At 49.8% G+C, this 27,786-nt stretch overlaps 1 protein-coding gene across 3 annotated transcripts in view; it reads right to left on the reverse strand.

The window, feature by feature from the left end:
• The window catches only part of LOC144945280 (uncharacterized), a 91,655-nt gene that overhangs the window by 9,465 nt on the left and 54,404 nt on the right, over window positions 1-27,786 (reverse strand). For 2 of the 3 annotated variants that reach the window (XM_078873669.1, XM_078873670.1), the window contains 5 exons: window positions 25,403-25,500; window positions 24,931-25,051; window positions 21,221-21,273; window positions 6,095-6,212; window positions 3,481-3,643 (listed from right to left, as the gene is read on the reverse strand). In XM_078873669.1, the coding sequence (XP_078729795.1) occupies window positions 3,481-3,643; window positions 6,095-6,212; window positions 21,221-21,273; window positions 24,931-25,051; window positions 25,403-25,500 (553 nt within the window). Of the gene's footprint in view, window positions 1-3,480; window positions 3,644-6,094; window positions 6,213-10,116; window positions 10,434-21,220; window positions 21,274-24,930; window positions 25,052-25,402; window positions 25,501-27,786 lie in introns of those variants that run through there. The other variant, XM_078873671.1, reaches the window with a different exon arrangement.

Consider the following 27,786-nt stretch of genomic DNA (forward strand, 5'->3'; position numbering starts at 1 on the left):
GATGTCGAGCAACAGGCGCACAAATGCGACTTCACGTCGAACAAATGTACGTACGTATGTTGAACTTCTTTCGCATCTTACGTAGCCAGCCGTGACTATCGGAGGTGCACTGGTCGATTAGCTGGACTGTGAGACATTGACGGACTGCGACATCAACGAACCGCCAAATAATGGGTCATCTCTACTTCTTTGTAAAAGTCAGGCCTGGCCGCCTTTAATATGATAATTATTTGAAACATCATCAGAGAAATTAATTTCAATGGTCTTCAATGGACTCCCATATCAAATGGCAACTCCTGTTATGGTAATCCTTCCAATCGACCCTTATTTAAAATATCTGCTAAAGCATGGGTCTACACAAGACCTTCCAAACAATCGATTAAGGGGCGATGAAAGGCAATACAACAAAGGCAATTTTAGGACAAAGGTCGCTTGCAATTGTCACCGGTAGTATAGCTGCCACACCATTTGCTATTGTACATTTTGTTGGAAAAAACTCTGGATAAATCTGATCACTGCACTCGGGAGTGGGCAACTGGGATGGTAACTTCCAATCAGATCGCAGACACAAGTCACATGACTGCTCGGGGTTGTGTATTCTCTTTAGACTAACAAATGCTGAACTAATCACTTTTCAAGGAAGTCTGCTTTATTGGTTAGTCGGAACTCTCATCACTCTATGCCCCTGCCATGGCAAGATGCTTATAGTAAGGCCGACATTATTAGTCACGGCTCATATCAGCTCAGGCTTGCCTCTGGCTCACACAAGCCGGCTCAAAGAAAACACTTAACCCTTTCCGGTTCCGGTGACGTACGTGTACGTCATCAAAACAAAACCGGAAGGAATGATAAAACAACATTATTGGTACCGAGGCTCCCACAACGCCATGCGGGAGAGGTGCGTGTGGCAAAGTCTGGCGCCAGCTATCGGAGCGTGCGGTCGTGTTGTTAGGCTTCTCTGCGAGCGAGTACTGTGTCTTTAAAAACAACGGCGCTACGCCTTTCTAAATAAAATTAATGCCGAGCCGCTTGCGCGTTCCGAGACTCAGCGGTGAATGGAGCGCGAGGGTTCGATCCAGACCCTGATGCCTGTATATTTAGAGTTTGCAAATCTCTCTCCCCGTGGTCACGTGGGACTTTTTCTCCGGGTCCTCTGGTTTTTCCCACCGCATTTAAAAACCATGCGTATAGATTATTTTTTTATTATTTGGCTGCTATAAATTTCCACATAGGCCACTTCGTTGAGCGATCATTTTTGTTGGCAAGGTCGCTTCTGAAAAAGAAGTGAACAGCTCAGTCCGCTTTACCTGGTAAAATAAAAATAGCTTAGCTTATTCGTATTTTTTTGGGTGATTTGCTTACCTTCCCTATTCTTTGCGCTCCTATCGTTGTTTTGCATTGCTTGTGTAAATAGAGCTTCATAGCCCATCAGATTCCTACCTCCAGTCTCAATGAAGATTCTTAATTCTAATGAGTGACAACAATAATTGCCTTGAACGTGTCACGGCCTTTACACATTTGCACCGCAACTGTTGTAACCGCAAAGCCAAGGTGCGAGCGTGAAGTGCACGTGTGAAATTCAAAAACTCTTCCCAGAGCGCTCCCGAGTGAAGAGCTACATTTATCACAATTACGATGATGTATTATTTTTCTCGCGCCTCGCACCTGCGCAGCTAGACGTGTTCTGACATTGAAAATCCACGCACGGGTAACGTAAAAATAGAAATTCTCACCACAGTAGGCATCGACAATATAGAAATGGTAAATCAAAAGATAATCAACTCAAACTAAAACTATACTTTTTTTTTACCAGCTAAGACCCACCGAGCTATGTAGCTCTTTTTCAGGAGCGACCCGGCCACAAATGGATAACTCAACTTAGTGGCTTATCAAGTGGAGATTTATATCAACCAAATACTCTCAACGCAAGTTCGTAAAAAAAATCCACGCGACCACGGGGAGAGAGGGGACATGCAAACTCCGAATCATACAGGCTTCAGGATCGGGATCGAACCCATGACCTCCTGCATACCAGGCGAGGGAGTTAACATCTCGCCACTGTGGCGCCCCCAAGATATCGCCGGTCCTAGCAATCAAAGGAGAGTCTGATAAAATAGGCATTGAAATTAATTGTGAATATCTAAATAAAATTAATTCGTAAAAAATCCCCAACGTTATTTCTATTGTGCTATCATCATGGTGCCGTCACGAGATGCAGAATCCGTTCAGAAATCTCACTCAGCGGTGCATCCATTCTTTCAAATGACCTCATGACCACGCACAGTCCAAGGTAGTGCGTCCCCACCCACTCTGCCATACGACAGCAACATTTGTCGCAAGACGGTCAATCCGACATTCGGTTCATGGCGCTAAAACGTATCCTGATTAAGCGCAGAGCTACATTTTACACGATGGCTTTTAAAAATTCGGGCATTGGTGACCTGGCCGAGGGCATCAAATGGTTGCACTCGAGAACCCGGTTCAATGACAAGCGTCCGGGACCCGGATTTGTACCCAGAATCTCAGAGCGAAGTCTGCTTGGCGCTCCGACCTGCGAGCCGGGCGGCCTCATCAACGCTCATTGAATTTTGGCACCGCTGAGGCAGAACTGAAATTCTCGCGTGGGTGCATGTGCGATAAGATAATTAGTCACATTCTGACTTCATTCGGTATCGACAACGCACGACGGCAAACTGGCAACACCTGCTGTCCATGCTGCTGCTGCTGCTGGCCTGCCACTGCTGCATGTTTGCTGCTGCTGCTGCTGCTGCACGGGCCACCCGTTCTACAGCGAGCGGTTGGTACAGAGTCAACATCTGTGAGCGTCACACCTGTAGGGTGCCGTGGTGGTGAGATGATGTCTCCCTTGCCTCATATGCAGGAGTGCGTGGGTTTAATCCTTACCCTGACGCATGTATATTTGGAGGTTTTTTTTTCCCTACACATTCAGAAACATGCGTTTAGAGCATTTGGCTGCTACTATAAATTTCTATGTGATAAGCCACTTCGTTGAGCTATCATTTGTTGCCAGAGCAATTCTGAAAAAAATTGCTAATTGTTCAGTGGGCTTTACTTGATAAATAAAATAGATTTGTTTTAGTACTCACAGAACCGTTTACGATCGTGTTAAGTTCCCACTCCTAATTCGCGGTTTGACATTTGCGGCCGTCAGAGGAGGGCGAATTAAGCGGCGGACCGTTGACGATGAAGTCACACGCTCAAAAGTCAGACCCACATGTACGTATGTTGAACTTCTTTGGCACCATACGTAGCCAACCGTGCTGTTCGGAGGTATGAAAGTCGATAGGTGAATTCTAACCAAGGCTGCGGAAACCTCAAATTCAGTATCACTATCTTGGTTCTCCCTTCTACGTGACTTTACCGAAAGAACCAAGAAGATGAATCCCTGCAGTCATGAAAGCTTTAAATCAAAATTCAATATCGCTATTCGTCCGTGCGTGCGTGCGTGCGCCTCCTCACTGGACGCAGCGATGGGCTGAGTGTCGAGCTTCCTCTTGGTCTCGCCGAGCGCCGACTCCAGGCTCTGCACCTTCTGCTCCAGTCTGGTTTTCTCCGTCTCCAGGGCCTGCACCGTGCTCTGCAGGTCCCGCGCCGCGTTGCCCGCACTGCGCAGGGCTGACAGCTGCAGGCACACAAAGGGGTACAACAAAATCACGCACGTGCCGTGATGGGTGTCCCCGTCCAGTGCATGCCGCGCTGCATTGGCTTCCGGTTGCTGAACGAATACATGAGGAGGTCGCACTCATTGTACACACAAAGTGCTTGCCACAAATGAAGCACAATACCTTGCTTATCTCGTCAAGGAGCGTAAATCATCATGCGAACCCAGGTCATCCTTGTAGTGGCTTATGGCTTAGCCATCGAACAAAGATGGTGACTGCATCGTGCGCTTTCATATGCGCTCCTGTGGCCATCTGGAACGCTCTTCCTTCCAATATTAGGAAGCCACTTGAAATGTGCACGTTTAAATCGAGATTGAAAACTCTTTTTTTTTTAAACAGCTTTTTGTGTTTCTTTTGTTTTCTATCCCCTGCACCTCCGATTAGCATGGTTGGCTATGTACAGTGCGAAAGAAGTTCAACATAGATATATACATACACACGCACGGGATTCCGGAACATTCCAGAACGCTTTCCAACACGCGTTTGTGCTCGCAGGTATTTTTATTTATAATAAAGTCTATGTACAGTATAGAAAATGGGTGTTACCTGCTTTAACGCATCAGAAATGAAGACAAATAATCGTTTTTTTGTGCAGTCTTTGGGTTACCAGGCTAAGCAAGATCACTTTGATAAACCTGAGAAGCCAGTTTAATCACAGGCTGGTGAAATCTGAATTTTAAACCCAGGGTCTCAGTGTTGCCAGCTAAAGTGCAGACATGGACATTATGCACCCCCTTGCGCCGCCTGGCAACCTTAAAAATAATAAAAATGATAAAGCAATTAATTCACAACGGGTGCAATATTTCACGGGCATAAGTGACCGCGACCCTGAGGAGTGGACACTGGACGGACGATGAGGCCGAGTCAACGGGCCCCAACGGGGAGTTGAACTCGCAACCTTCCTCCTGCGAGCCGCTCGCCATCCCCCCTCCGATCCACGCGGACCCGCACGGTTCCATCGGATACAAGCAAGCTGAAGTGCAATGTCTCATGCATGCAGAGACCATGTGGCTAACGATACGAGCTTCCTTTTGATGCAGGGTCTCTGATTTCCAGGCGTGGGCCAAATAGTTCCTTGGTTAAATGCCTCAAGCCACGCGCAAAGACAAAGATCCCTGTATAGCCTTTTAACACACACTTGGGGAAAGTGCTGTTAGCGAGCAGCACCTATGAAGGCCGGCACAGCACACGACGGGGTGGGTTACCAGGCGCCGATGTGCATACAGCACACCAGGTACTCACTTAAGGCTCAGTCACCCTAGGGGAGGCGCATGAACGGTTCAGATAATCATCACCGATGTTGGCCGTGGCCGGAAATCGAACTCGGGTCGCCGGACTCGTAGTTCGGCACGGTGAACCACTGTACTACTACTGCTGCTCGGCAGGAAGCCATTCACGTGCACGCACGCACGACGCTGGCAACGAAGACCGAGAGATACTAGAACAGATTGAGGCAGAGCGAACAACTTAGAGGCAGCCAGATTAAAGCATTTTGGCAAATCCCACTCGGTTTCACTGGTAATGCGTTTTAGTGGCAGTATCCAGACAGTGATTTATACCGGGGATATTAAGTTGTACCCGCCGGGGCACTTTTAAACAAAAGGAAGCAACGGTAAAGCGTAAGAACATTCACCCCACCACCCCCACCCTCCCACGGAGTGATTAGATAAGAAGTTACAATTCAGGGTTATTACTCAATTCAAGAATCCATTCTCTTTGGTCAAATCATCTCTTGGTGTCGTTTCCCGAGTTGTTTTTCTTCATCCCGTCTTGATAGCACGATGACCAAAACAAACAAATCAGTGCGTCCAAGTTCTTGTCAGATCTTGGTATCCAAGTAGGATTTGAGCCTGGTTAATACCACGTGTTGTAGGTTGGGGCTACACGGTGGTCAGGAGATAGCAGTAGAGGAATTGATTCTTAAACGTATCCGTGCGGAGGCTTGAATGTTGCATCCTCGTATGGCGTGGTCGGTCTTCTCTGGGTACTCCCGTGTAAAGCTCCTGTAAAGGTGTCCTCGCGACTGGCACCACTTTTCCACTAGCACACCCGAGCCAAGCTGGCACGGCGCACCCTCACGGCACAATGGGAGGTTTTTCCACTGGCTGTCTGTCGTGCCGAGCCAGAGCCAACCCGTGCTCCACTGGCCTCGCGAGAAGACATCCGAATCTGGATCCCAGCAAAGTAGAGCCAGGGGTGGGGCTAACGTTGCGAGTGACGTCAGCGGCTCCCGGCTTCTGCGGTCGACGAAACGCAACCCCCGGTCGCCCCTTGAGCCGCGTCGGACTTGCCTCGGCTACGGCTCGGATGTGCAGTGGAAAAAGGCAGTATCGGCGAAGGCTTTTTGCTGGGTAAACAAATGTCGTCCACGATACGACGGACTCCGGAAGCGGTGGCCGCGCCTCGCTCACCTCGGTATTCAACTTGTCGAGCTCGCGGTCCCTCCCGGAGATCTTGCTCGACGTCAGGTCCAGGGTTTTGCGCAGCGACGATCGCTCCTCCTCAAACTCGGCCACCAGGGTCGACTCTCTAAGCGAGGGGGCCGGGAGAGGGGTTGAAGATGAGGAGGGAGGAGGAGGGATGGGGAGGGGGGAGGAGGAGGGAGTCACATGTGAGAGCGAGCGTACGTAGGCAGTGGCGGGGGGGATGAAGGATGCAAAGGAACGGGACAGAGACAACAGCAAAACCAGAAGCGCGTAAAGACTGCGGGCGGTACACGGATGCAACCGCAGGGGCAATCGTCGCTGGCAATAGTTGCCACGGCATTTTTAATTTCCCGAAAACAAGATGTGCGCGGGCATGCATCAAAATGCATTGATGTTCTGTGCTTCCATGCTTCCACGCCCATGCTATCCACATTCATCAACCCGCGCTGCAAAGAGGGGTGAGGTATGGTCAAACAACCACCGCAATTCCGCAGGGGATGGGGAGGCCCTCATACAGCAGTGAATGGGGAAGCGCTGTTAATATGGAAGGGTTTCCTGTTCAACCGAGGACAACCCATCCGCAATTGATAACAGCCCTAAAGCTAGTGGCACATATTCCACATTCCTATGATGGGTGCGAGATATCCATCGGAACATCGCCGTTTTATTCCCACATAGGAGCTCGAGTTTAATTGACCCCCAGAGAGCAGATTGGCTGAGCTTCCTCTCAACTGTGATTCGATATGTTGCATATTAAAAGCAAAATGGAAATAAATTATGGTGATGTACAGCCCTTTGTCAATCCACTGCTGGATGAAAAAACGTCTCCTACGCCGTCTCGATCGTGGGGGGGCGGGGGGGGGATTGTTTTAACTATACTTCATCGCGCTGATCAGCGCAGATTGGTGAAGAGTCAGGGGTTAGGACCGCTCCAGATTATCGCTCGCCACCGCCGTTAGCCACGGCCGGGAATCGAACTCTCTTCACCAAGGCTCATACTGGAACGTGCTAACCACTAACCACTGAGCCGTCGAGTTCTATAGGGCATGGTGTGCCGCCTTAAGAGCAAGCCGGTCCCAACGTTGTGCTCCGTGGACTGCTAGTGAACGCAGAACTGTTGCAGATGCTACGGTGTTGAACATTGTGAAATAAATGTTATTGGCACACGGTGGTCCCGTGAAAATGATTTGAGGGTTGACGGCGGTTTCGCGGGTCTAGAGAGGTTGGGGTAACTCTGCTGCCTTAGGGTATAAGGTAGGCAAGCCCGAAGGTTAAGAGTAAAACACGTTTTGAAAAAACGTTACATAAATTTCACTTCGACTCTTAATTGGGTGAAGCCAGACGCACAGCGCAAACGTACTTGCACATGGATGGACGCGAGCACGTGGATAACATCGGCGTGCTATGCAGATCCACAGCCGACAACACAACGTCTGTCGCAGCAACGCGCAATGGCAAATGCATGCACGCAGCCACGCACTAGGGATGCAACGATTTGACTTCCAGTGTGGTGGATTTTGACAATCCGCGGGTGGGCGGGGAGCGGGGAGGGTTACAATTCAAGATTCGTGTATCCACCATTATTTCGCGCGTGTCGCGTTTACAGTAAAAATGCGCAGCGCCTGCAATTGCTCGCCCACACAAGTGCTGGCGGAAGGGGCCTCTCTCCAGGAGAGAACGTTCGACACAAGCGACCTCTTTACTTAAAGAGGGAATTTTTTTGCCTACTCTTCCACGCTGGCCGGACATGATTGAGGGAAGGGAACGCTAACCCTTTACCACACCGCGCGTGACGAGCCGATCGACTACAGATGTTGGGCGCAACCCATTTATGCCCGCTGTAATTTACGGCTGCAACGAAAAAAATAAATATAACGAATCGGAATCAATTGATTCTCGAGTCTTCACACGGGCAGGTGGTTTTTGGTGCACGCATCGCGGGCGCCGATGGTCGATCCGAGCCGACGGACCATTAAAACGCTACATCCCTAACGGGTGGGTAGCCCCGACTCGAGCACGTAACGGAGACGGGAAAGGCGTCAGTCAGGCATCAGCAAGCCAAGTGAGCAATCAGAAAGCGAGCGAGCGAGAGTGCTACCAGGGGGCAAGCAATACGGTACCTTGGAGCATTGCATGGGAGGCTTTGGGTTGTAAATGAAAGGTTAATGCAGACGCATCAGTGCAAAGTAAAGCCAAAGCGGATCAACAAAAGACCTTGGCGCCACGCAGCGCAAGACTACATCGCGCCTTATCGAACGCCGCCGATGGGGATTAAGCGCAAACTGATGTCTCGTATCGCCGGCTGAAAGGGGCACTGTATGTGAGCACGCCGTGAGCCAGGTCCATCACGGAAGGGTGCGGGGGGCGGACAGCTTTCTCGCCGACCAAATGTGAAGCTTCGCAAATATATTTGCAGTTTTATATTTGTACACGCACACACAAGCGCGCGCGAGAAATTTCCAATTGAAATTATGTTTCCAAAAAGGGCCCGGGGATACACCGGTCGGTCTCGGGAGGTTGTCGCCTTTGCCAGATTGAGAGTGCGGGGAGGTGAGAGGCAGGGATGGTGTACGGGTGGCGGTGGTCTGTCGACAATGGGTTCAAGTTGGATTGGTGCACAGTTTTGAGTTTCTGGCGGAAATCAGAGCAAAATCTCGGGGCTGGATTGTTTACTCTGCCAGCTAGCGCAGTATATGAAATGATTCTTGGGCAGGATCGTCTGCTAACCCCCTCCCACCATCATCTGCCCACTTTGCCCCCCAACCCCCCCGACTCCCCTCAGGGTCTAATGATGCTCCCGAGTAAGGCTGCCGTGTACCCCGCAGGACAAAGCTCTTTGTAATCTTCAAAGCACAACCACAGCGTCGGCAGAATTAATAGTTTGGAAGGAAAACGTCGGCACGGAAAGCGGCGCGCGGATATTAAATAATACTTATACGTGTGTGTCTAATGCGGCCGAGATGGGTGAATAGAAGAATGCTAATTCACCGGCAGGAATATTCACCCTCCCCACAACTCCCCGCCGCCCCTCCCCCAACCCACTCGCCCCACACCCCCCAGGGCGCCTACTTAAAAATGCGCAACAATTCCTGCTTCATTTGCGCAAGAGAAAGAAGTAATTATCGCGCTTTGGCGTAACGGCTTTGCGCAAGTAGCGGCTTCTTGGCTGCTCGCGATCGTCGCCCGACACGCGCTCATCTCTCGATTTCCATTTTTTTTCTGACGCCCTTTAAAAAGCCTGCAAATCGGTGCAGTTCAAAAAATATGTAAACCTTTAGAAAACAATTCGTAAACAACGCGACGGTTGTTTATGCACGAATATAAAATTCACAGGAAATACGTCAGACCGTTAAGGGATAGATTTCGTCGGGTTTGTTTTTCCATTGCGGTCTTCTGCCATAAAATTTCATCTGTAATATTAACCGTGGGTGTTGATTTAAAAGATGTAAATATATATATATAAAAAAGCCAGTCCCTACGGCTTTCTGAAAAAGGCCCTCCTACCGATTTTCAATCAGCGTCTTTGAGATGCGGTCGCATATAACATCCAAATCGTGTTGTATAAAAGGCGATTCTGAAGTCAAAGTGCCGATATACAGTGTCCTTTTAAAGCCCTTACTATTACCAGCCAACGGCCATGCCCACTCACCGACGACCACTGCTCCATTGGGCTTGGATCACAATCAGAACCAGAAATATCTTCATAACACTGATCATAATCAAGAGCTTAAAATCTGTACGCAACATCCGCCAGCACGGACTAGCATCTCTCTTCAACATCTCGTAACCCCCCCTTGCCCATCCACATTTGCACCTTACATTTGTGTTGTTGTTGTTATTAATTACCCAGCGGAATTTCTCGTCCCGCCAAAACGCGTTTGAAGTTAGCGCCCCCCCCACCCACCCGCCCCGACTCTTAATTTAATCCGCTGGCAAAACCACACGCCGGGTCGAGCAACGTGGTGGCGTAGCAGCAGCAGCAGCAGCATTAACAAACTGCTCGTCACTTGATATAAAACATAAAACGTCAAATATTTATGGTGGTGGCAAGGCGAACAAAAAAATGTAATGTACAGATTTTTTTTCTCTCGCTCTCTCTCTCCACACATAAATTTGGTTAAAATCTCTCTCTGTCCTGGTTGTGATCAAAGCAGTCGGCGGAGGGATCATCAAACAGGCAGCAGGTCTAATGATTATGCTGAGAGACAGGTGCCGGCGGGCGGGGGGTGGGGGGACGAGCGTAGGACAGGGGGACTTTATGGGAGTGTGTTATAATTGAAGGGAGCCATTAGGAGAGTACAGCTTGGGGTTGACTTTTTTCAGCCTTACCACAGAAAGACACAAAACGCGTACGGGGGGGGGGGGCAAAGAACGGCAAAGAGAGAGACACACACACACGGAACACATCTTGCATCACGGACACAGGCCCCACAGCTAAATCAGATCACCCGACAGCAGCAGCAGACGAGCCCAGATGTTACTCATGGCCGACGTGATGCTACGACCACTGTTTACATCTGGCTGTGTGACCGGTGACCTTCATTGCAGACATTCGATGAGTTCACCATTGGAACCTCCTTTGCCAGTAGCAAAATATGATAATTGTTTTTTTACCCTTTTATCTGGTAGATAAAAGGGTAAAAAAACAATTATCATTCGATGAGTTCGATGAGTTGGTCCACAATTCGTGTTCATGATTTAGATAATAGTAATAATAATAAAAAAACACATTTTTTCTCGCGTCCCATTTTTAGCATCTCGTTTGCATTGTTCCGTCATTATTCAATTGGTTCTTCCATGCGGTTTAGTTTGTTCGATTAGACGAGATGGAACGTGCGTCTGTCATTTGCATGTTATTCGCTCCTCCGACTTGCATCCAATTGTTCAAATTGCTTATATAACTTAATTCGCTGTCTTCCATGGCTCTCCGTTGTACCTAGAATTTTCCCCATCCGGAATCGCATTTACAGTCAATCTCTTGTCTTTCGAATTGCATGCCCAATAAATCAAATTCCGCCTTTCTCCAATTGCTCTCACGAATCTTCCTTTTATTTGCACACACCGTAATTATTTACGTGCCCAATTTGATGCACATACCACTCGCCAGCTAAGAAATATATTTATATCGATGCACCCTTCCATGTCTCAGTATATTAAAACACCAAGGCATCTGCAATTAATTCGTATGAAACACATAGCTGCAAGATTCATATTTAATAACTGCTCCTGCAGATAATATTTGTATATTATTAAAATGCTTTGTTGAACCATCGTCTCATACCATACATTTTGTGCACAGATATCAAATATATTTGTGCAGTACAGTACTTTGGAATGTATCCCAAGTCTCCCTTGCAAGAGACTTATTTTGAATAAGCTCTCACCTGGAATGTGTAATAATAAATAGATATATTTCACAAATAAATTATTCACAAGTTTTTATCGTTTTGCTGCTGGGTGAAGTTCTCTCCACGGCACGGTGGTTGTCTGACAATACTTTTACCGCGCAGGTCAACGCCGCTCGCCACTCACGCTGCCCGGGAATGAAACCCAGGCAACCGGGTTGATGGCGTGGTGTGCTAACCACCGCTCTACCCATGTACGTGTCACATGTTCTGGATTCTGTTCGTATTGACCCAAGGTTTGTGCCACACACGTGTTCCCCCCCCCCCCAGTTTTGGGGCGGAAGCCTGCTTGGAATGACACAAACAGCGGCAGCAGCAGGGCAAAGACGGCTATGCCATACTGATGAGGCCTGATAAGCACGAAAACCCGGTATGCGCCAAATTTATAGATATTTTTCACCGGTGGCTATTACAGGCTGTGTGCACAATGTATGCAGGAATGGTGATGTTCATCTTGACATGCAAAGAATGCTGGGGTTTTATATCTTGATTTTGCAGTCGAAAACAACATTATTATTATGATCATTTTGTTTCCAGCCCGTGCAATTTTTTTACGGATAATTAGTTTTGCTCGCGGGGAGCAGTAGTGTAGTGTTTAGCGAGCTGCGCTATGAACCAGGTGACCTGGGTACCATTCCCGCTTACGGTCACCAACAACCAGTGATGACTATCTGAACCGGTCCTGGGCTTCCCCTCCATCGACTCAAATGCTTCCCCGCTGCAGTGCATAAATATCATCAGTGGGAAGACAAAGGTGGGTGGGCGTGGTGCTGGCCACCCACCCCCTCGTGTGCCGTGCGGCCTTCATAGGTGCTCGCGAACGGCACTTGCCCCAACAGCCTTGTTAAAGGCTACACGGGGGATCTTTTGTTGTCTCTATGTATGTGTAGTGACATCGAGGATGTCACTGTATGGTGCCTGCCCATGAGGGCCGTGGCGCGCGATGTACTTACGTCACGGACAGCACCGTGTGGGTTGCTGTGTGAGGCCGGCTCTAGCACAACACGGCGTGCGATGCACCGTCATCGCGTACAACCCGTGGGTGGGTGTAGTACCAGCCCTAGCGGGGCTTGGTGAGCGCTGGGATAGCGCGAGCACCACTAATGGCGTGCAGTGCGGACTCCGACAAGGGGGAGCGGGAGAGTGTCAGCCCAGGGACAGGGTTGCCCCGGGCCATGGCACTCTGGTTGACCCCGTAGACACGTGATCCGGAGTGTCCACAGAGAAGGCCCCAGGTTGGGGGGCTAGGGGGTGATCACGTGTTCAGGGAGAGCTCTCGAAAGGGATCGGGAGGGAGCTAGAACGGTCGAGAAGGCGGGCGGGGCCGAGGGCGGAGCCGGCCCCCACCCACGAGGATAAAAGGTGGGTCCCCGAGAGGGACCGGGGTCGCTGCATTCTACAAGCTGGAAGCTCTACGTCTACAAGCTGGAAGCTCGACGTCAACAAGCTGGAAGCTCGACGTCTACAAGCTGGAAGCTCTACGTCTACAAGCTGGAAGCTCTACGTCTACAAGCTGGAAGCTCTACGTCTACAAGCTGGAAGCTCGACGTCTACAAGCTGGAAGCTCGACGTCTACAAGCTGGAAGCTCTACGTCTACAAGCTGGAAGCTCTACGTCTACAAGCTGGAAGCTCTACGTCTACAAGCTGGAAGCTCCACGTCTACAAGCTGGAAGCTCTACGTCTACAAGCTGGAAGCTCCACGTCTACAAGCTGGAAGCTCTACGTCTATAAGCTGGAAGCTCCACGTCTACAAGCTGGAAGCTCTACGTCTACAAGCTGGAAGCTCCACGTCTACAAGCTGGAAGCTCTACGTCTATAAGCTGGAAGCTCCACGTCTACAAGCTGGAAGCTCTACGTCTACAAGCTGGAAGCTCCACGTCTACAAGCTGGAAGCTCTACGTCTACAAGCTGGAAGCTCCACGTCTACAAGCTGGAAGCTCTACGTCTACAAGCTGGAAGCTCCACGTCTACAAGCTGGAAGCTCTACGTCTATAAGCTGGAAGCTCCACGTCTACAAGCTGGAAGCTCTACGTCTACAAGATGGAAGCTCCACGTCTACAAGCTGGAAGCTCTACGTCTATAAGCTGGAAGCACCACGTCTACAAGCTGGAAGCTCTACGTCTACAAGCTGGAAGCTCTACGTCTACAAGCTGGAAGCTCTACGTCTATAAGCTGGAAGCTCTACGTCTACAAGCTGGAAGCTCTACGTCTACAAGCTGGAAGCTCCACGTCTACAAGCTGGAAGCTCTACGTCTATAAGCTGGAAGCTCCACGTCTACAAGCTGGAAGCTCTACGTCTACAAGCTGGAAGCTCTACGTCTACAAGCTGGAAGCTCTACGTCTACAAGCTGGAAGCTCCACGTCTACAAGCTAGAAGCTCTACGTCTACAAGCTGGAAGCTCCACGTCTACAAGCTGGAAGCTCTACGTCTACAAGCTGGAAGCTCTACGTCTACAAGCTGGAAGCTCCAGCCTACAAGCTGGAAGCTCTACGTCTACAAGCTGGAAGCTCCACGTCTACAAGCTGGAAGCTCCACGTCTACAAGCTGGAAGCTCTACGTCTACAAGCTGGAAGCTCCACGTCTACAAGCTGGAAGCTGCACGTCTACAAGCTGGAAGCTCTACGTCTACAAGCTGGAAGCTCCACGTCTACAAGCTGGAAGCTCTACGTCTACAAGCTGGAAGCTCCACGTCTACAAGCTGGAAGCTCCACGTCTACAAGCTGGAAGCTCCACGTCTACAAGCTGGAAGCTCCACGTCTACAAGCTGGAAGCTCCACGTCTACAAGCTGGAAGCTCTACGTCTACAAGCTGGAAGCTCCACGTCTACAAGCTGGAAGCTCTACGTCTACAAGCTGGAAGCTCCACGTCTACAAGCTGGAAGCTCCACGTCTACAAGCTGGAAGCTCTACGTCTACAAGCTGGAAGCTCTACGTCTACAAGCTGGAAGCTCCACGTCTACAAGCTGGAAGCTCCACGTCTACAAGCTGGAAGCTCCACGTCTACAAGCTGGAAGCTCCACGTCTACAAGCTGGAAGCTCTAAGTCTACAAGCTGGAAGCTCCACGTCTACAAGCTGGAAGCTCCACATCTACAAGCTGGAAGCTCTACGTCTACAAGCTGGAAGCTCCACATCTACAAGCTGGAAGCTCTACGTCTACAAGCTGGAAGCTCTACGTCTACAAGCTGGAAGCTCCACATCTACAAGCTGGAAGCTCCACATCTACAAGCTGGAAGCTCTACATCTACAAGCTGGAAGCTCTACGTCTACAAGCTGGAAGCTCCACATCTACAAGCTGGAAGCTCCACGTCTACAAGCTGGAAGCTCCACGTCTACAAGCTGGAAGCTCTACGTCTACAAGCTGGAAGCTCAACGTCTACAAGCTGGAAGCTCTACGTCTACAAGCTGGAAGCTCTACGTCTACAAGCTGGAAGCTCAACGTCTACAAGCTGTAAGCTCAACGTCTACAAGCTGGAAGCTCCACGTCTACAAGCTGGAAGCTCTACGTCTACAAGCTGGAAGCTCTACGTCTACAAGCTGGAAGCTCTACGTCTACAAGCTGGAAGCTCTACGTCTACAAGCTGGAAGCTCCACATCTACAAGCTGGAAGCTCCACGTCTGGAAGCTGGAAGCTCCACGTCTGGAAGCTGGAAGCTCTACGTCTACAAGCTGGAAGCTCTACGTCTACAAGCTGGAAGCTCTACGTCTACAAGCTGGAAGCTCTAAGTCTACAAGCTGGAAGCTCCACGTCTACAAGCTGGAAGCTCCACGTCTGGAAGCTGGAAGCTCCACGTCTGGAAGCTGGAAGCTCTACGTCTACAAGCTGGAAGCTCTACGTCTACAAGCTGGAAGCTCTACGTCTACAAGCTGGAAGCTCTACGTCTACAAGCTGGAAGCTCCACGTCTACAAGCTGGAAGCTCCACGTCTACAAGCTGGAGCTCCACGTCTACAAGCTGGAAGCTCCACGTCTACAAGCTGGAAGCTCCACGTCTACAAGCTGGAAGCTCCACGTCTACAAGCTGGAAGCTCTACGTCTACAAGCTGGAAGCTCCACGTCTACAAGCTGGAAGCTCCACGTCTACAAGCTGGAAGCTCCACGTCTACAAGCTGGAAGCTCTACGTCTACAAGCTGGAAGCTCTACGTCTACAAGCTGGAGCTCCACGTCTACAAGCTGGAAGCTCCACGTCTACAAGCTGGAAGCTCCACGTCTACAAGCTGGAAGCTCTACGTCTACAAGCTGGAAGCTCCACGTCTACAAGCTGGAAGCTCCACGTCTACAAGCTGGAAGCTCTACGTCTACAAGCTGGAAGCTCCACGTCTACAAGCTGGAAGCTCTACGTCTACAAGCTGGAAGCTCTACGTCTACAAGCTGGAGCTCCACGTCTACAAGCTGGAAGCTCTACGTCTACAAGCTGGAAGCTCCACGTCTACAAGCTGGAAGCTGCACGTCTACAAGCTGGAAGCTCTACGTCTACAAGCTGGAAGCTCCACGTCTACAAGCTGGAAGCTCTACGTCTACAAGCTGGAAGCTCCACGTCTACAAGCTGGAAGCTCCACGTCTACAAGCTGGAAGCTCCACGTCTACAAGCTGGAAGCTCCACGTCTACAAGCTGGAAGCTCCACGTCTACAAGCTGGAAGCTCTACGTCTACAAGCTGGAAGCTCCACGTCTGGAAGCTGGAAGCTCCACGTCTGGAAGCTGGAAGCTCTACGTCTACAAGCTGGAAGCTCTACGTCTACAAGCTGGAAGCTCTACGTCTACAAGCTGGAAGCTCTACGTCTACAAGCTGGAAGCTCCACGTCTACAAGCTGGAAGCTCCACGTCTGGAAGCTGGAAGCTCCACGTCTGGAAGCTGGAAGCTCTACGTCTACAAGCTGGAAGCTCTACGTCTACAAGCTGGAAGCTCTACGTCTACAAGCTGGAAGCTCCACATCTACAAGCTGGAAGCTCTACGTCTACAAGCTGGAAGCTCTACGTCTACAAGCTGGAAGCTCTACGTCTACAAGCTGGAAGCTCCACGTCTACAAGCTGGAAGCTCCACGTCTACAAGCTGGAGCTCCACGTCTACAAGCTGGAAGCTCCACGTCTACAAGCTGGAAGCTCCACGTCTACAAGCTGGAAGCTCCACGTCTACAAGCTGGAAGCTCTACGTCTACAAGCTGGAAGCTCCACGTCTACAAGCTGGAAGCTCCACGTCTACAAGCTGGAAGCTCCACGTCTACAAGCTGGAAGCTCTACGTCTACAAGCTGGAAGCTCTACGTCTACAAGCTGGAGCTCCACGTCTACAAGCTGGAAGCTCCACGTCTACAAGCTGGAAGCTCCACGTCTACAAGCTGGAAGCTCTACGTCTACAAGCTGGAAGCTCCACGTCTACAAGCTGGAAGCTCCACGTCTACAAGCTGGAAGCTCTACGTCTACAAGCTGGAAGCTCTACGTCTACAAGCTGGAGCTCCACGTCTACAAGCTGGAAGCTCTACGTCTACAAGCTGGAAGCTCCACGTCTACAAGCTGGAAGCTCTACGTCTACAAGCTGGAAGCTCTACGTCTACAAGCTGGAAGCTCCACGTCTACAAGCTGGAAGCTCTACGTCTACAAGCTGGAAGCTCTACGTCTACAAGCTGGAGCTCCACGTCTACAAGCTGGAAGCTCTACGTCTACAAGCTGGAAGCTCCACGTCTACAAGCTGGAAGCTGCACGTCTACAAGCTGGAAGCTCTACGTCTACAAGCTGGAAGCTCTACGTCTACAAGCTGGAAGCTCTACGTCTACAAGCTGGAAGCTCCACGTCTACAAGCTGGAAGCTCCACGTCTACAAGCTGGAAGCTCCACGTCTACAAGCTGGAAGCTCCACGTCTACAAGCTGGAAGCTCTACGTCTACAAGCTGGAAGCTCCACGTCTACAAGCTGGAAGCTCTACGTCTACAAGCTGGAAGCTCCACGTCTACAAGCTGGAAGCTCCACGTCTACAAGCTGGAAGCTCTACGTCTACAAGCTGGAAGCTCTACGTCTACAAGCTGGAAGCTCCACGTCAACAAGCTGGAAGCTCCACGTCTACAAGCTGGAAGCTCCACGTCTACAAGCTGGAAGCTCTACGTCTACAAGATGGAAGCTCCACGTCTACAAGCTGGAAGCTCCACGTCTACAAGCTGGAAGCTCTACGTCTACAAGCTGGAAGCTCCACGTCTACAAGCTGGAAGCTCCACGTCTACAAGCTGGAAGCTCCACGTCTACAAGCTGGAAGCTCTACGTCTACAAGCTGGAAGCTCCACGTCTACAAGCTGGAAGCTCCACGTCTACAAGCTGGAAGCTCCAAGTCTACAAGCTGGAAGCTCCACGTCTACAAGCTGGAAGCTCCACGTCTACAAGCTGGAAGCTCCACGTCTACAAGCTGGAAGCTCCACGTCTACAAGCTGGAAGCTCCACATCTACAAGCTGGAAGCTCTACGTCTACAAGCTGGAAGCTCCACATCTACAAGCTGGAAGCTCCACATCTACAAGCTGGAAGCTCCACATCTACAAGCTGGAAGCTCCACATCTACAAGCTGGAAGCTCCACGTCTACAAGCTGGAAGCTCCACATCTACAAGCTGGAAGCTCTACGTCTACAAGCTGGAAGCTCCACATCTACAAGCTGGAAGCTCTACGTCTACAAGCTGGAAGCTCTACGTCTACAAGCTGGAAGCTCCACATCTACAAGCTGGAAGCTCCACATCTACAAGCTGGAAGCTCTACATCTACAAGCTGGAAGCTCTACGTCTACAAGCTGGAAGCTCCACATCTACAAGCTGGAAGCTCCACGTCTACAAGCTGGAAGCTCCACGTCTACAAGCTGGAAGCTCTACGTCTACAAGCTGGAAGCTCAACGTCTACAAGCTGGAAGCTCTACGTCTACAAGCTGGAAGCTCTACGTCTACAAGCTGGAAGCTCTACGTCTACAAGCTGGAAGCTCAACGTCTACAAGCTGGAAGCTCCACGTCTACAAGCTGGAAGCTCTACGTCTACAAGCTGGAAGCTCTACGTCTACAAGCTGGAAGCTCTACGTCTACAAGCTGGAAGCTCTACGTCTACAAGCTGGAAGCTCCACGTCTACAAGCTGGAAGCTCCACGTCTACAAGCTGGAAGCTCCACGTCTACAAGCTGGAAGCTCCACGTCTACAAGCTGGAAGCTCCACGTCTGGAAGCTGGAAGCTCCACGTCTGGAAGCTGGAAGCTCCACGTCTGGAAGCTGGAAGCTCTACGTCTACAAGCTGGAAGCTCTACGTCTACAAGCTGGAAGCTCTACGTCTACAAGCTGGAAGCTCCACGTCTACAAGCTGGAAGCTCCACGTCTACAAGCTGGAAGCTCCACGTCTACAAGCTGGAGCTCCACGTCTACAAGCTGGAAGCTCCACGTCTACAAGCTGGAAGCTCCACGTCTACAAGCTGGAAGCTCCACGTCTACAAGCTGGAAGCTCCACGTCTACAAGCTGGAAGCTCTACGTCTACAAGCTGGAAGCTCTACGTCTACAAGCTGGAGCTCCACGTCTACAAGCTGGAAGCTCCACGTCTACAAGCTGGAAGCTCCACGTCTACAAGCTGGAAGCTCTACGTCTACAAGCTGGAAGCTCCACGTCTACAAGCTGGAAGCTCCACGTCTACAAGCTGGAAGCTCTACGTCTACAAGCTGGAAGCGCCACGTCTACAAGCTGGAAGCTCTACGTCTACAAGCTGGAAGCTCTACGTCTACAAGCTGGAGCTCCACGTCTACAAGCTGGAAGCTCTACGTCTACAAGCTGGAAGCTCCACGTCTACAAGCTGGAGCTCCACGTCTACAAGCTGGAAGCTCTACGTCTACAAGCTGGAAGCTCCACGTCTACAAGCTGGAGCTCCACGTCTACAAGCTGGAAGCTGCACGTCTACAAGCTGGAAGCTCTACGTCTACAAGCTGGAAGCTCTACGTCTACAAGCTGGAAGCTCTACGTCTACAAGCTGGAAGCTCCACGTCTACAAGCTGGAGCTCCACGTCTACAAGCTGGAAGCTCTACGTCTACAAGCTGGAAGCTCCACGTCTACAAGCTGGAGCTCCACGTCTACAAGCTGGAAGCTGCACGTCTACAAGCTGGAAGCTCTACGTCTACAAGCTGGAAGCTCTACGTCTACAAGCTGGAGCTCCACGTCTACAAGCTGGAAGCTGCACGTCTACAAGCTGGAAGCTCTACGTCTACAAGCTGGAAGCTCTACGTCTACAAGCTGGAGCTCCACGTCTACAAGCTGGAGCTCCACGTCTACAAGCTGGAAGCTGCACGTCTACAAGCTGGAAGCTCTACGTCTACAAGCTGGAAGCTCTACGTCTACAAGCTGGAGCTCCACGTCTACAAGCTGGAAGCTCTACGTCTACAAGCTGGAGCTCCACGTCTACAAGCTGGAGCTCTACGTCTACAAGCTGGAAGCTGCACGTCTACAAGCTGGAAGCTCTACGTCTACAAGCTGGAGCTCCACGTCTACAAGCTGGAAGCTCCACGTCTACAAGCTGGAAGCTCCACGTCTACAAGCTGGAAGCTCCACGTCTACAAGCTGGAAGCTCTACGTCTACAAGCTGGAAGCTCTACGTCTACAAGCTGGAAGCTCAACACCTACAAGCTGGAAGCTCCACGTCTACAAGCTGGAAGCTCTACGTCTACAAGCTGGAAGCTCTACGTCCTACGAGGCATCAACACGTGGCTGGGGACCCAAGTGAGGGTCCGACCCTTCGTAGCTGTAACTCCTACGTATAGCGTAGTTAGCTGGGTGGTCACCAACCCAGGCTGTATCTGGTAAAGGGGCAGTTACCCCTTTGTATATACGTGTTACTATAAATGTGTTGCCTCTAAAGAATAACGTCTGCGACTCAGTTGGACTCACTACATATGCAAACTCAAGGTGCAGTGATTAAAGCACTGAAATGGTCATGGAAATCATCACATTATGCGGGAGTTATAAACAGCGAATTACTTCCAAGAACCACGATGCCTTTCTTGGAACAGAGCAAGCACCAAATCGCAAGCGCCTCTATTAAGACATATATTTATATTTGAAAACAGCAAATTTGCCAATAACACTGGAAAAAGCACGCATGGCAGAGAGCCAATGCCAGAAACGTTAACTATTATAAATGCATTGTCCGTTCATCATGGCAAAACAAAAAAATGTACGCGCGCAAATTTCGCAAAACGGACCGAACGTTGTTCCATCAGGATCTCGGGGGAGGGTTTTTATTTTTAGATTCGTAGCAGTTTTCTTGAGAAACACCTCGAGATTTAAATGTTGATTTAAGCACCACCGCCAACGCGGCACCACCAAAAAAAACCACGCGTGTGTGAGGATACGCACGGCAACATTTGGCGCACCGCAAACAGCTGGGGGTGCGGTGCGTACGTGTCGGCAGAAAGCGTGCGCGCACGTAAGTGGTTTGATACTGATGTATCGAGGTCAAGCGCAGAATCTCACTTCAAAACTAAAGCTCCTGTACGCAATTAAATATAATCATTGGAAATGAATGCAATTTGCACGCTCTAACGCGGAAAAATGGACTTAATTAATGGTACAAATTATTCCAACCCAAGTCTTTTCATTGCCATTAATTAATAACCATTGCAAATTCTGCCCATACCTCCCACCCCACCCCACAACGGCCTTCCATCCCCCACCACTCCACCCCACCCCCCTCAGTCCATAAAATAAATCCCACCTTCTTTTCATGTCGAGCAGCTGCTGATTGAGAGTCGATTTCTCCTCGTCAAGCTGTTGGGAAGACACGAGATCACGGAAAGTTGCGTTAAGCACGAGGAAGCCGACTGCGTGGCGGCCGCGCGGCGACGAGTGGCGACAAGTGGCAACGAGTCCGGACGGCCGCCCTCACCCCCACGGCACGAGAGCCTGAAAATCCCAACGGGCGCCAGCGGCGAATCGGCACCACCGGCGAATCGGCGCCAGCAGTCGAAGCCACAGGGGAGAAGGAGCGATCGGTGGCGAGTTGGGGGGGTGGGGGGGGGGAAGGGACACGAGCGCTACAGCCCGTGAGCCTGCGCGCGTGTCAACCCTCCGCACCGCCCGCGGTCCACTCGCGCACAAAGCCAACAAAAGGGCCGCATCGCACAGATAATTTTTGAATGATTGTCCATATTTCACCACGCTGGTCAGCGCTGGCTGCTGAACGGTTTGGGTGGGAGGGTTGGGGGTGCGTGCCCTCGAGCGGTTAAGGTGCGTTCTACATGTCCGCCACCGATGTTAGCCATGGTCGGGAATGGAGCTCAGGTTGTCAGGTTAGGAGAGCAGTTTGCTAACCCCCTGCGGCACCGCTCCACCTAATGATTCATTACGTGGCGACAAATTAAGTTACACAGACAGGCCTGTTGTCATTCCACTGCTGGATGAGGGATTTGCACGATCGCCTGGTTATGGCAGTAAAAGCAAAAGGACTGCGATATCAATCTGTGCAAGAGCGTGGTGGGTTTTATCCGGGTTCATCCGGTCTCATCGCGCTCACGAAACAGAACTGGCCAAACGTCAACAATGTAGTGGGAGAAGAGAAGTCTTGGAGACTCGGTGAGGCTTTCCTGGGTAAATAAAGGACATTTTCTGGTTATAAATATTTATATTCGTTTCCCCAGTGGGTCAGGCACACAGCAGGCAGCCACAGGCAAGTGTGGGGAGCAATAGCGGCGGTGGCGGCAGTACACACATCATCCCACCGCACTGTGAGAAGCACAACACTTATCACATTCTGGCAGCGGCTTTCGCGTTAATTTTTTTTTGTTCCTCATCATTAATTGCAAAACCAGCTATTTAATGAGTGCACATTGTACGCACGTTTTGCAATCCACTGCAAATTCCGCGGAACAATTAATTCGGTTAAAAAACGCCAAACTGCAAACGACTTTGGGATGTAACGTGTGATTATGGGTTTTTGTTACTTGTGAAGTATACGCTGTAAGATATTTTTTCCCATAAAAAACACAATGAGCTATTTATGGGGATGGGGGGGGGGCTGCTTGCAATATAATTTGGGGTTATGCATACAATGCAATTATAATTATCCAACTTTAGTCCAAATTTGCGTTGCTATCTGAGACTTGGCCAACAGAAAAATCTGTGAAATTGGTTAAAAAAAATGAGCCAGAGTAAAAAAGACACTACTCGAGTATTCAAAAATATGCTACCCCCCCCCACCATCTTCTTGCCTGCCAGTTAAAACAACTATTTAAACAATTTAACAGTTCCTGAAGCATGTTTAAAAATTATTCCATAATCCATGCATATGCATGATTGTTCTGCCTTGATTTCCTCTGCCAATGACCGATTGGCATGCCTCTAACTGCCTACCTGCCTCTCCATAAACCAAATTACGGCCACCGTTTCTGCAAAGGATCTCGGACATGCGGTCGCGCATACGGGTGCCGTATAATTCCAGTGGCGTAGCTGTTACTATTGTCGCCATCATCACTCTGCCGCAGCGGCGCTTAAGAGCCGCGTGCGGTAAAGCGACGTCGTTTTGGCTGCGAGGATGCCAAACAACAACAACGATGCACGGCGCCCGCCGCCGTTTCGAATTACAAAAAAAACGTAGGCTGTCAGACATTTTGTAAAGCTGAAGGGTCTGGACGTCCGTGCTCAAATAATTACCGTGACTTTTAAGAAACGTGCAAAGATTTAGAAAAGGTCAGGCACACGCGTGCTAATGGGAAGGTGTTGTAAGAAAATTGCGATTTGTTTTTTCGACCTCGCACGTTTCAGCATCACGGCAAGTGGAGGAGGGGGTTGCGGGGTTCAGTATTAGAGCAGCGGAAACGTGCAATACTTTGACTGGTTTTAATACTAAATGAATAGGCGAGGGCCTGTTTCGCGGTGTCGTTTGTGGTCCATCGGCCAATGAGGCTGCTGCACCAATGTTTTCCAGCAGCATTCGTTTAAGCAGACACGAGTCTTATCAGCAGAGATTGGCCGGTTAGGGCGGTGACGTGGCCCATCGGTGGTGCGTTCGTCGCCTGTTGCAGAGGCTCACGGTTCCAATTCAGTGGCAGCCCCTGATCATTACCGCGGTTATAATAACCATAAATAACACTCCGTGCCATCTGCTTCACTCACAGTGGACTTCAAATATCCCCATGATGTCATTCGAAAGAGCAGGCTAATGTGTTCCATCAGCGTCAGGGTCCAAATTTGCCAATTTCGAAAATTGCACCGCTAATTACTCAATTGGGATTCTACACACACACACAACAGCAGCGATATTTGAACCCTATTGGCAGACTCATGCCCCTGGTCTCTGGCTTCTCACACAGGTAACATAAAATAAACTTAAAAATTGCACTAAACATTGCGAGGTTGCCCAACGATTTAGACAAGAGCATTCTCGGAATTTTCGCAGTGCCAATTATGAAATTTAAAAAGGAATTTTTTTTTTCCGACATTCCTGCTCCTCCGCAACTCCGACGCGTGTTCAGCTCGTGCCGCGTGTTGTTTGGCGCAACGTCCAACGTGTCTCAGTTCTTTCGGCAAAGTCACATAAGTAAAAAATGAAATCAAAATTAATAAAAATAAAATTATTGTTTTATTTTTATTCATTTTAATTAAATGTTTTACCTACGTGACTTTGCCGAAAGAACTGAGAGTATGAATCCTTGTAGTCACGAAAGCTTCAAATCTAGAATTAGTCCAACGTGTCGCTCTGCGTGCCGGAAGCTTCTCCGGTTTTCTGATACCGGCGCGTGCAGCGAACACGACAGATCAATTCTAGATGTGAAGCTTTCGTGACTGCAAGGATTCATACTCTTAGGTTTTTTCGGTAATGTCACGTAGGTAAAAACATTAAATTAAAATAAATAAGCGTTTAACAGCACTGGCTTTTTTATATTTCGATTGTCAGACAACACCGGTTACAACCCGAAGTCGAGGTACACTGATTGTTCTCTTTTAGCCCCGCCCACACCCCCCCCCAACACGTCCCATTCACTGGCTACCACATTCAGATAAGCCCCCCCCTCCCCCCTTAACTTGTATTTAAGAGCTTGTCTCTTGGAATTTTGCCTCACTTGATACAGTAAATTTTAGCTGTGACGGTTCCACCTGATGACGGAGACTCGTGTTGCCTCCGAATCGTCGCGATTTATTATTTTATTTCTATTATTATTTCTATTATTTATTTTTATTATTTATTTTTACCTACGCGACTTTACCGAAAAAACCTAAGAGTACGAGAGATCAACATCAACGTGCGGCACAACACGGGAGAGAGCGACACGTCGGGACAGACGCGCGGCACCGACCGCGAACACCCAACACGGTCGTGCCCCCGATACCAACGGCAAAAAAGCAATGGCACGGGAAACAGGCGAGCACGGCTGGGTGCGCCTGCAAGGTGCGATCGTTACCATGTGACAGACAGGCCCCGTGTCTTACCTTGTGGCCGAGCAGCTCGCCCTGTTTCACCTGTGCCAGCTCTGACACCAGCCTCTCTTTCTCTTGCTCCAGTCCAGACAGCAGCGCTTCCTTCTGGGACACGCTTGCCCTCAATTCTTCGCTGCGCGGAGAGAAGGCGGCGATAAATAAGTGATAGCCACGCGCTCAAGAAAGATTTCCCTTTGCGAAAAAAAGGAATCTCTTAGGCCGGGGTCCATGCTAGCCCAAGCGATTAGACGTGCGAATCTGCTTCTTCTGCAGCGAGGAAGCGGTTGCGTAACTGCTCGCAACTGGCTGCAAAGACGTCCGCATGAGGAACTCTTCTTGCAACTCGTCATGCAGCTATCCTTGTGCAGCACTGTCTAGCAAGCGGGCATTAAGTCTGCCAGTAAGTCGGCGGCGACGTTGCTATGCACCTTCCCCAGACCAAGTAATTCGCGAGTGCTCGGACCAGCGACAGTGAAAAACTCACAGCTGAGCGGTGAGCCCCACAATCCTCTGGTTGCTGCCATCGTCGCGCTCTCTCCCCGTCTCTCTCTCCTGCTGACTCAGCTGCTTCAGTCTCTCCAGCTGCGGATAAACACATGCACGCGAAGAGCAGAGGCACGCTGCAGTAACACGCGCATGTATGTTCCCACCCACCCCCCCTCCTGTCAATCTACTGCTGGATGAGGGCCTCCGCAATGCCGTGCAGGATGGCAGCTTAGCTCGGGTTGGTGAATGAGGCAGGGAGCATGGATTAGGGGACGTAGAAGTATATTACAACTGTTGTACTGCCCTCTGCTGTCCGCCATGCAGCCCTGCTGTCGTTAGTCGGAACGCCTCTCATGTAAAGTGGTCGCCCACCCAAGCATTATGCAGCCTTAAACCAAATTTCGATTTAAAGCTTTCGTGACTGCAGGGATTAATCTTCTTGGTTCTTTCGGTAAAGTCACGTAGAAGGGAAATAATAAAATAATAAAAATAAAACATAATAAAATACAATTCTCACGACGTTTCGGCCACAACGCAAGCAGCCGTCCTCAGGTGAAGAACAGACTTTACCGAAATAACCAAGAAGAAGAAGCCTTAAACCAGTTTGGCTTCCGAGATTGGACGAGATCTGACGCATTAAGTGTTGCGGCAAAATGTTTTGCAACTGGTTTAAAAAAAAATCAGTTGTCTTTTCTTGCAATTTTATTCCAACTGTGCTACGGGTGTCATGTCAAGCGAGGAAGCATTCATTAAGATCTCTCACAAAGCAGTGACCCCTCCGTGTAAAGAAAACGGCTCGTGGAAGAAGATATCACAGAACGACTTCTGAGAACCTCTTCAAGTGACCTGCGGTCCAGTTGGTGGGTGCCAGCACTCATCTAACCCGGCCTGCCGCAGAGAGCAACGTTAATCTCGTGACGCATCAAACCGATATTTTCAATTCTCAGCAGGTTGATTTTGACCAAATAATGACCACAATCTAATTCAGTCGAAGTTTTTTTTTCTGGAGAAATCATTGGTGGTGGGGGCTGGAAACATCAACTTGCTATGCTTGGCAGCAACCTGGTTTAGTCGGGAGACATGGTGACGAGATGTTTACTTACTTTTCCTTGGTATACAGGAGGTCATAGGTTCGATCCAGACCCTGCGCCTATATATTTGGAGTTTGAATTTTCTCCCCATGGACGCGTGGATTTTTTTTCCAGGTCGTCTGGTTTTTTTCTCCACATTTAGAATCAACATGCGTTTAGAGTGATAAGCCATTTATTTCGTTCAGCTATCATTTGTGGCCAGGTCGCTTCTGAAAAAAAGCTACACAGTTCAGTGGGCCTTACCTGCTAAAATAAAAATAGTTTAGTTCCATATTCCAAGTGGGGACCCTCTGAGCCAAGCCAGGCCAGCCCAACATTTGCCAACGCTCAAATCGTGCACGTACACATACACAAATGCATGCGCCATTTAGTGTAATTGGCTTAGCCTCTATGGACACAAATCTTCCCGAACTCCCATCCGCCTTCAGCGAAAATTGCATGCGATCAAAACCGTTCACGGTCTGGCTATAGGCCGTAACATTTAATAGTAATAATGAACGTAAAGTAATAATACTTGGGATTTATACGGTGTCCTTTATCATAGTTCTCGGAGCGCCGAGCATGTGAGGGATGGGAATGAATAATAAGTAAGGAGTAAGCGGGGGAGAGAGAGGCTAAAGAAAGAGACAAGAGTGGGTCCCCCAGTGAAGTCGACTCCCAAGTTTAAACCTCCAAGGGGCAGGGAATTTCCACGGCCTGGGTGCCGGTGGAGACAAAAAGCCGGGGCCACCACAGGACGCAAGCTGAGGGTCCAATAATGCAGCACACGCTGGCATTTCAGCGCGAGCTCAAATACAAGCGTAATCACTTAAAAAAAAAAATCAGTTCACGTGCGGCGACCCGATCGCCGTGACATTGTGCAAATACAATGCCTCACCTGCACGCGGGTCCTAACGGAGACCGGGGTCGTCCGACCGATTCCGAGCGCGTGTCCTTTCAGCGGCACATGGTAAGCACTCGGTGCAAGGAGTTACATAAATTGCATTCTGACCGTTGGGTTTTTTTTACGTAACCAGACCCTCTCTGAACTGCGTAGCAAACAGTGAGACCTAAAAGTAGGGCGATCGTCTGCAGGATTAAGCACTTTTAATCTTCGCCAAAGCGCTCCAAGGTCAAAATTAAATGTTTGATACCGAGAGCAGAGCAAACACGGCAACAGAGCGATGGAGAATACTCTCCGAGCTAAGCAAGTGACATCAAGCGCTTCCCAAACCCCTTAATCCCTGCGGAGTGCTTCGAGACGCCGATGAACACGTGGCTTCTATCTCTAAACGAACGACATCGCCGCGTC

The sequence above is a fragment of the Lampetra fluviatilis genome, chromosome 37 (genome assembly GCF_964198595.1).
Source record: "Lampetra fluviatilis chromosome 37, kcLamFluv1.1, whole genome shotgun sequence".
Classification (NCBI taxonomy): Eukaryota; Metazoa; Chordata; class Hyperoartia; order Petromyzontiformes; family Petromyzontidae; genus Lampetra; species Lampetra fluviatilis.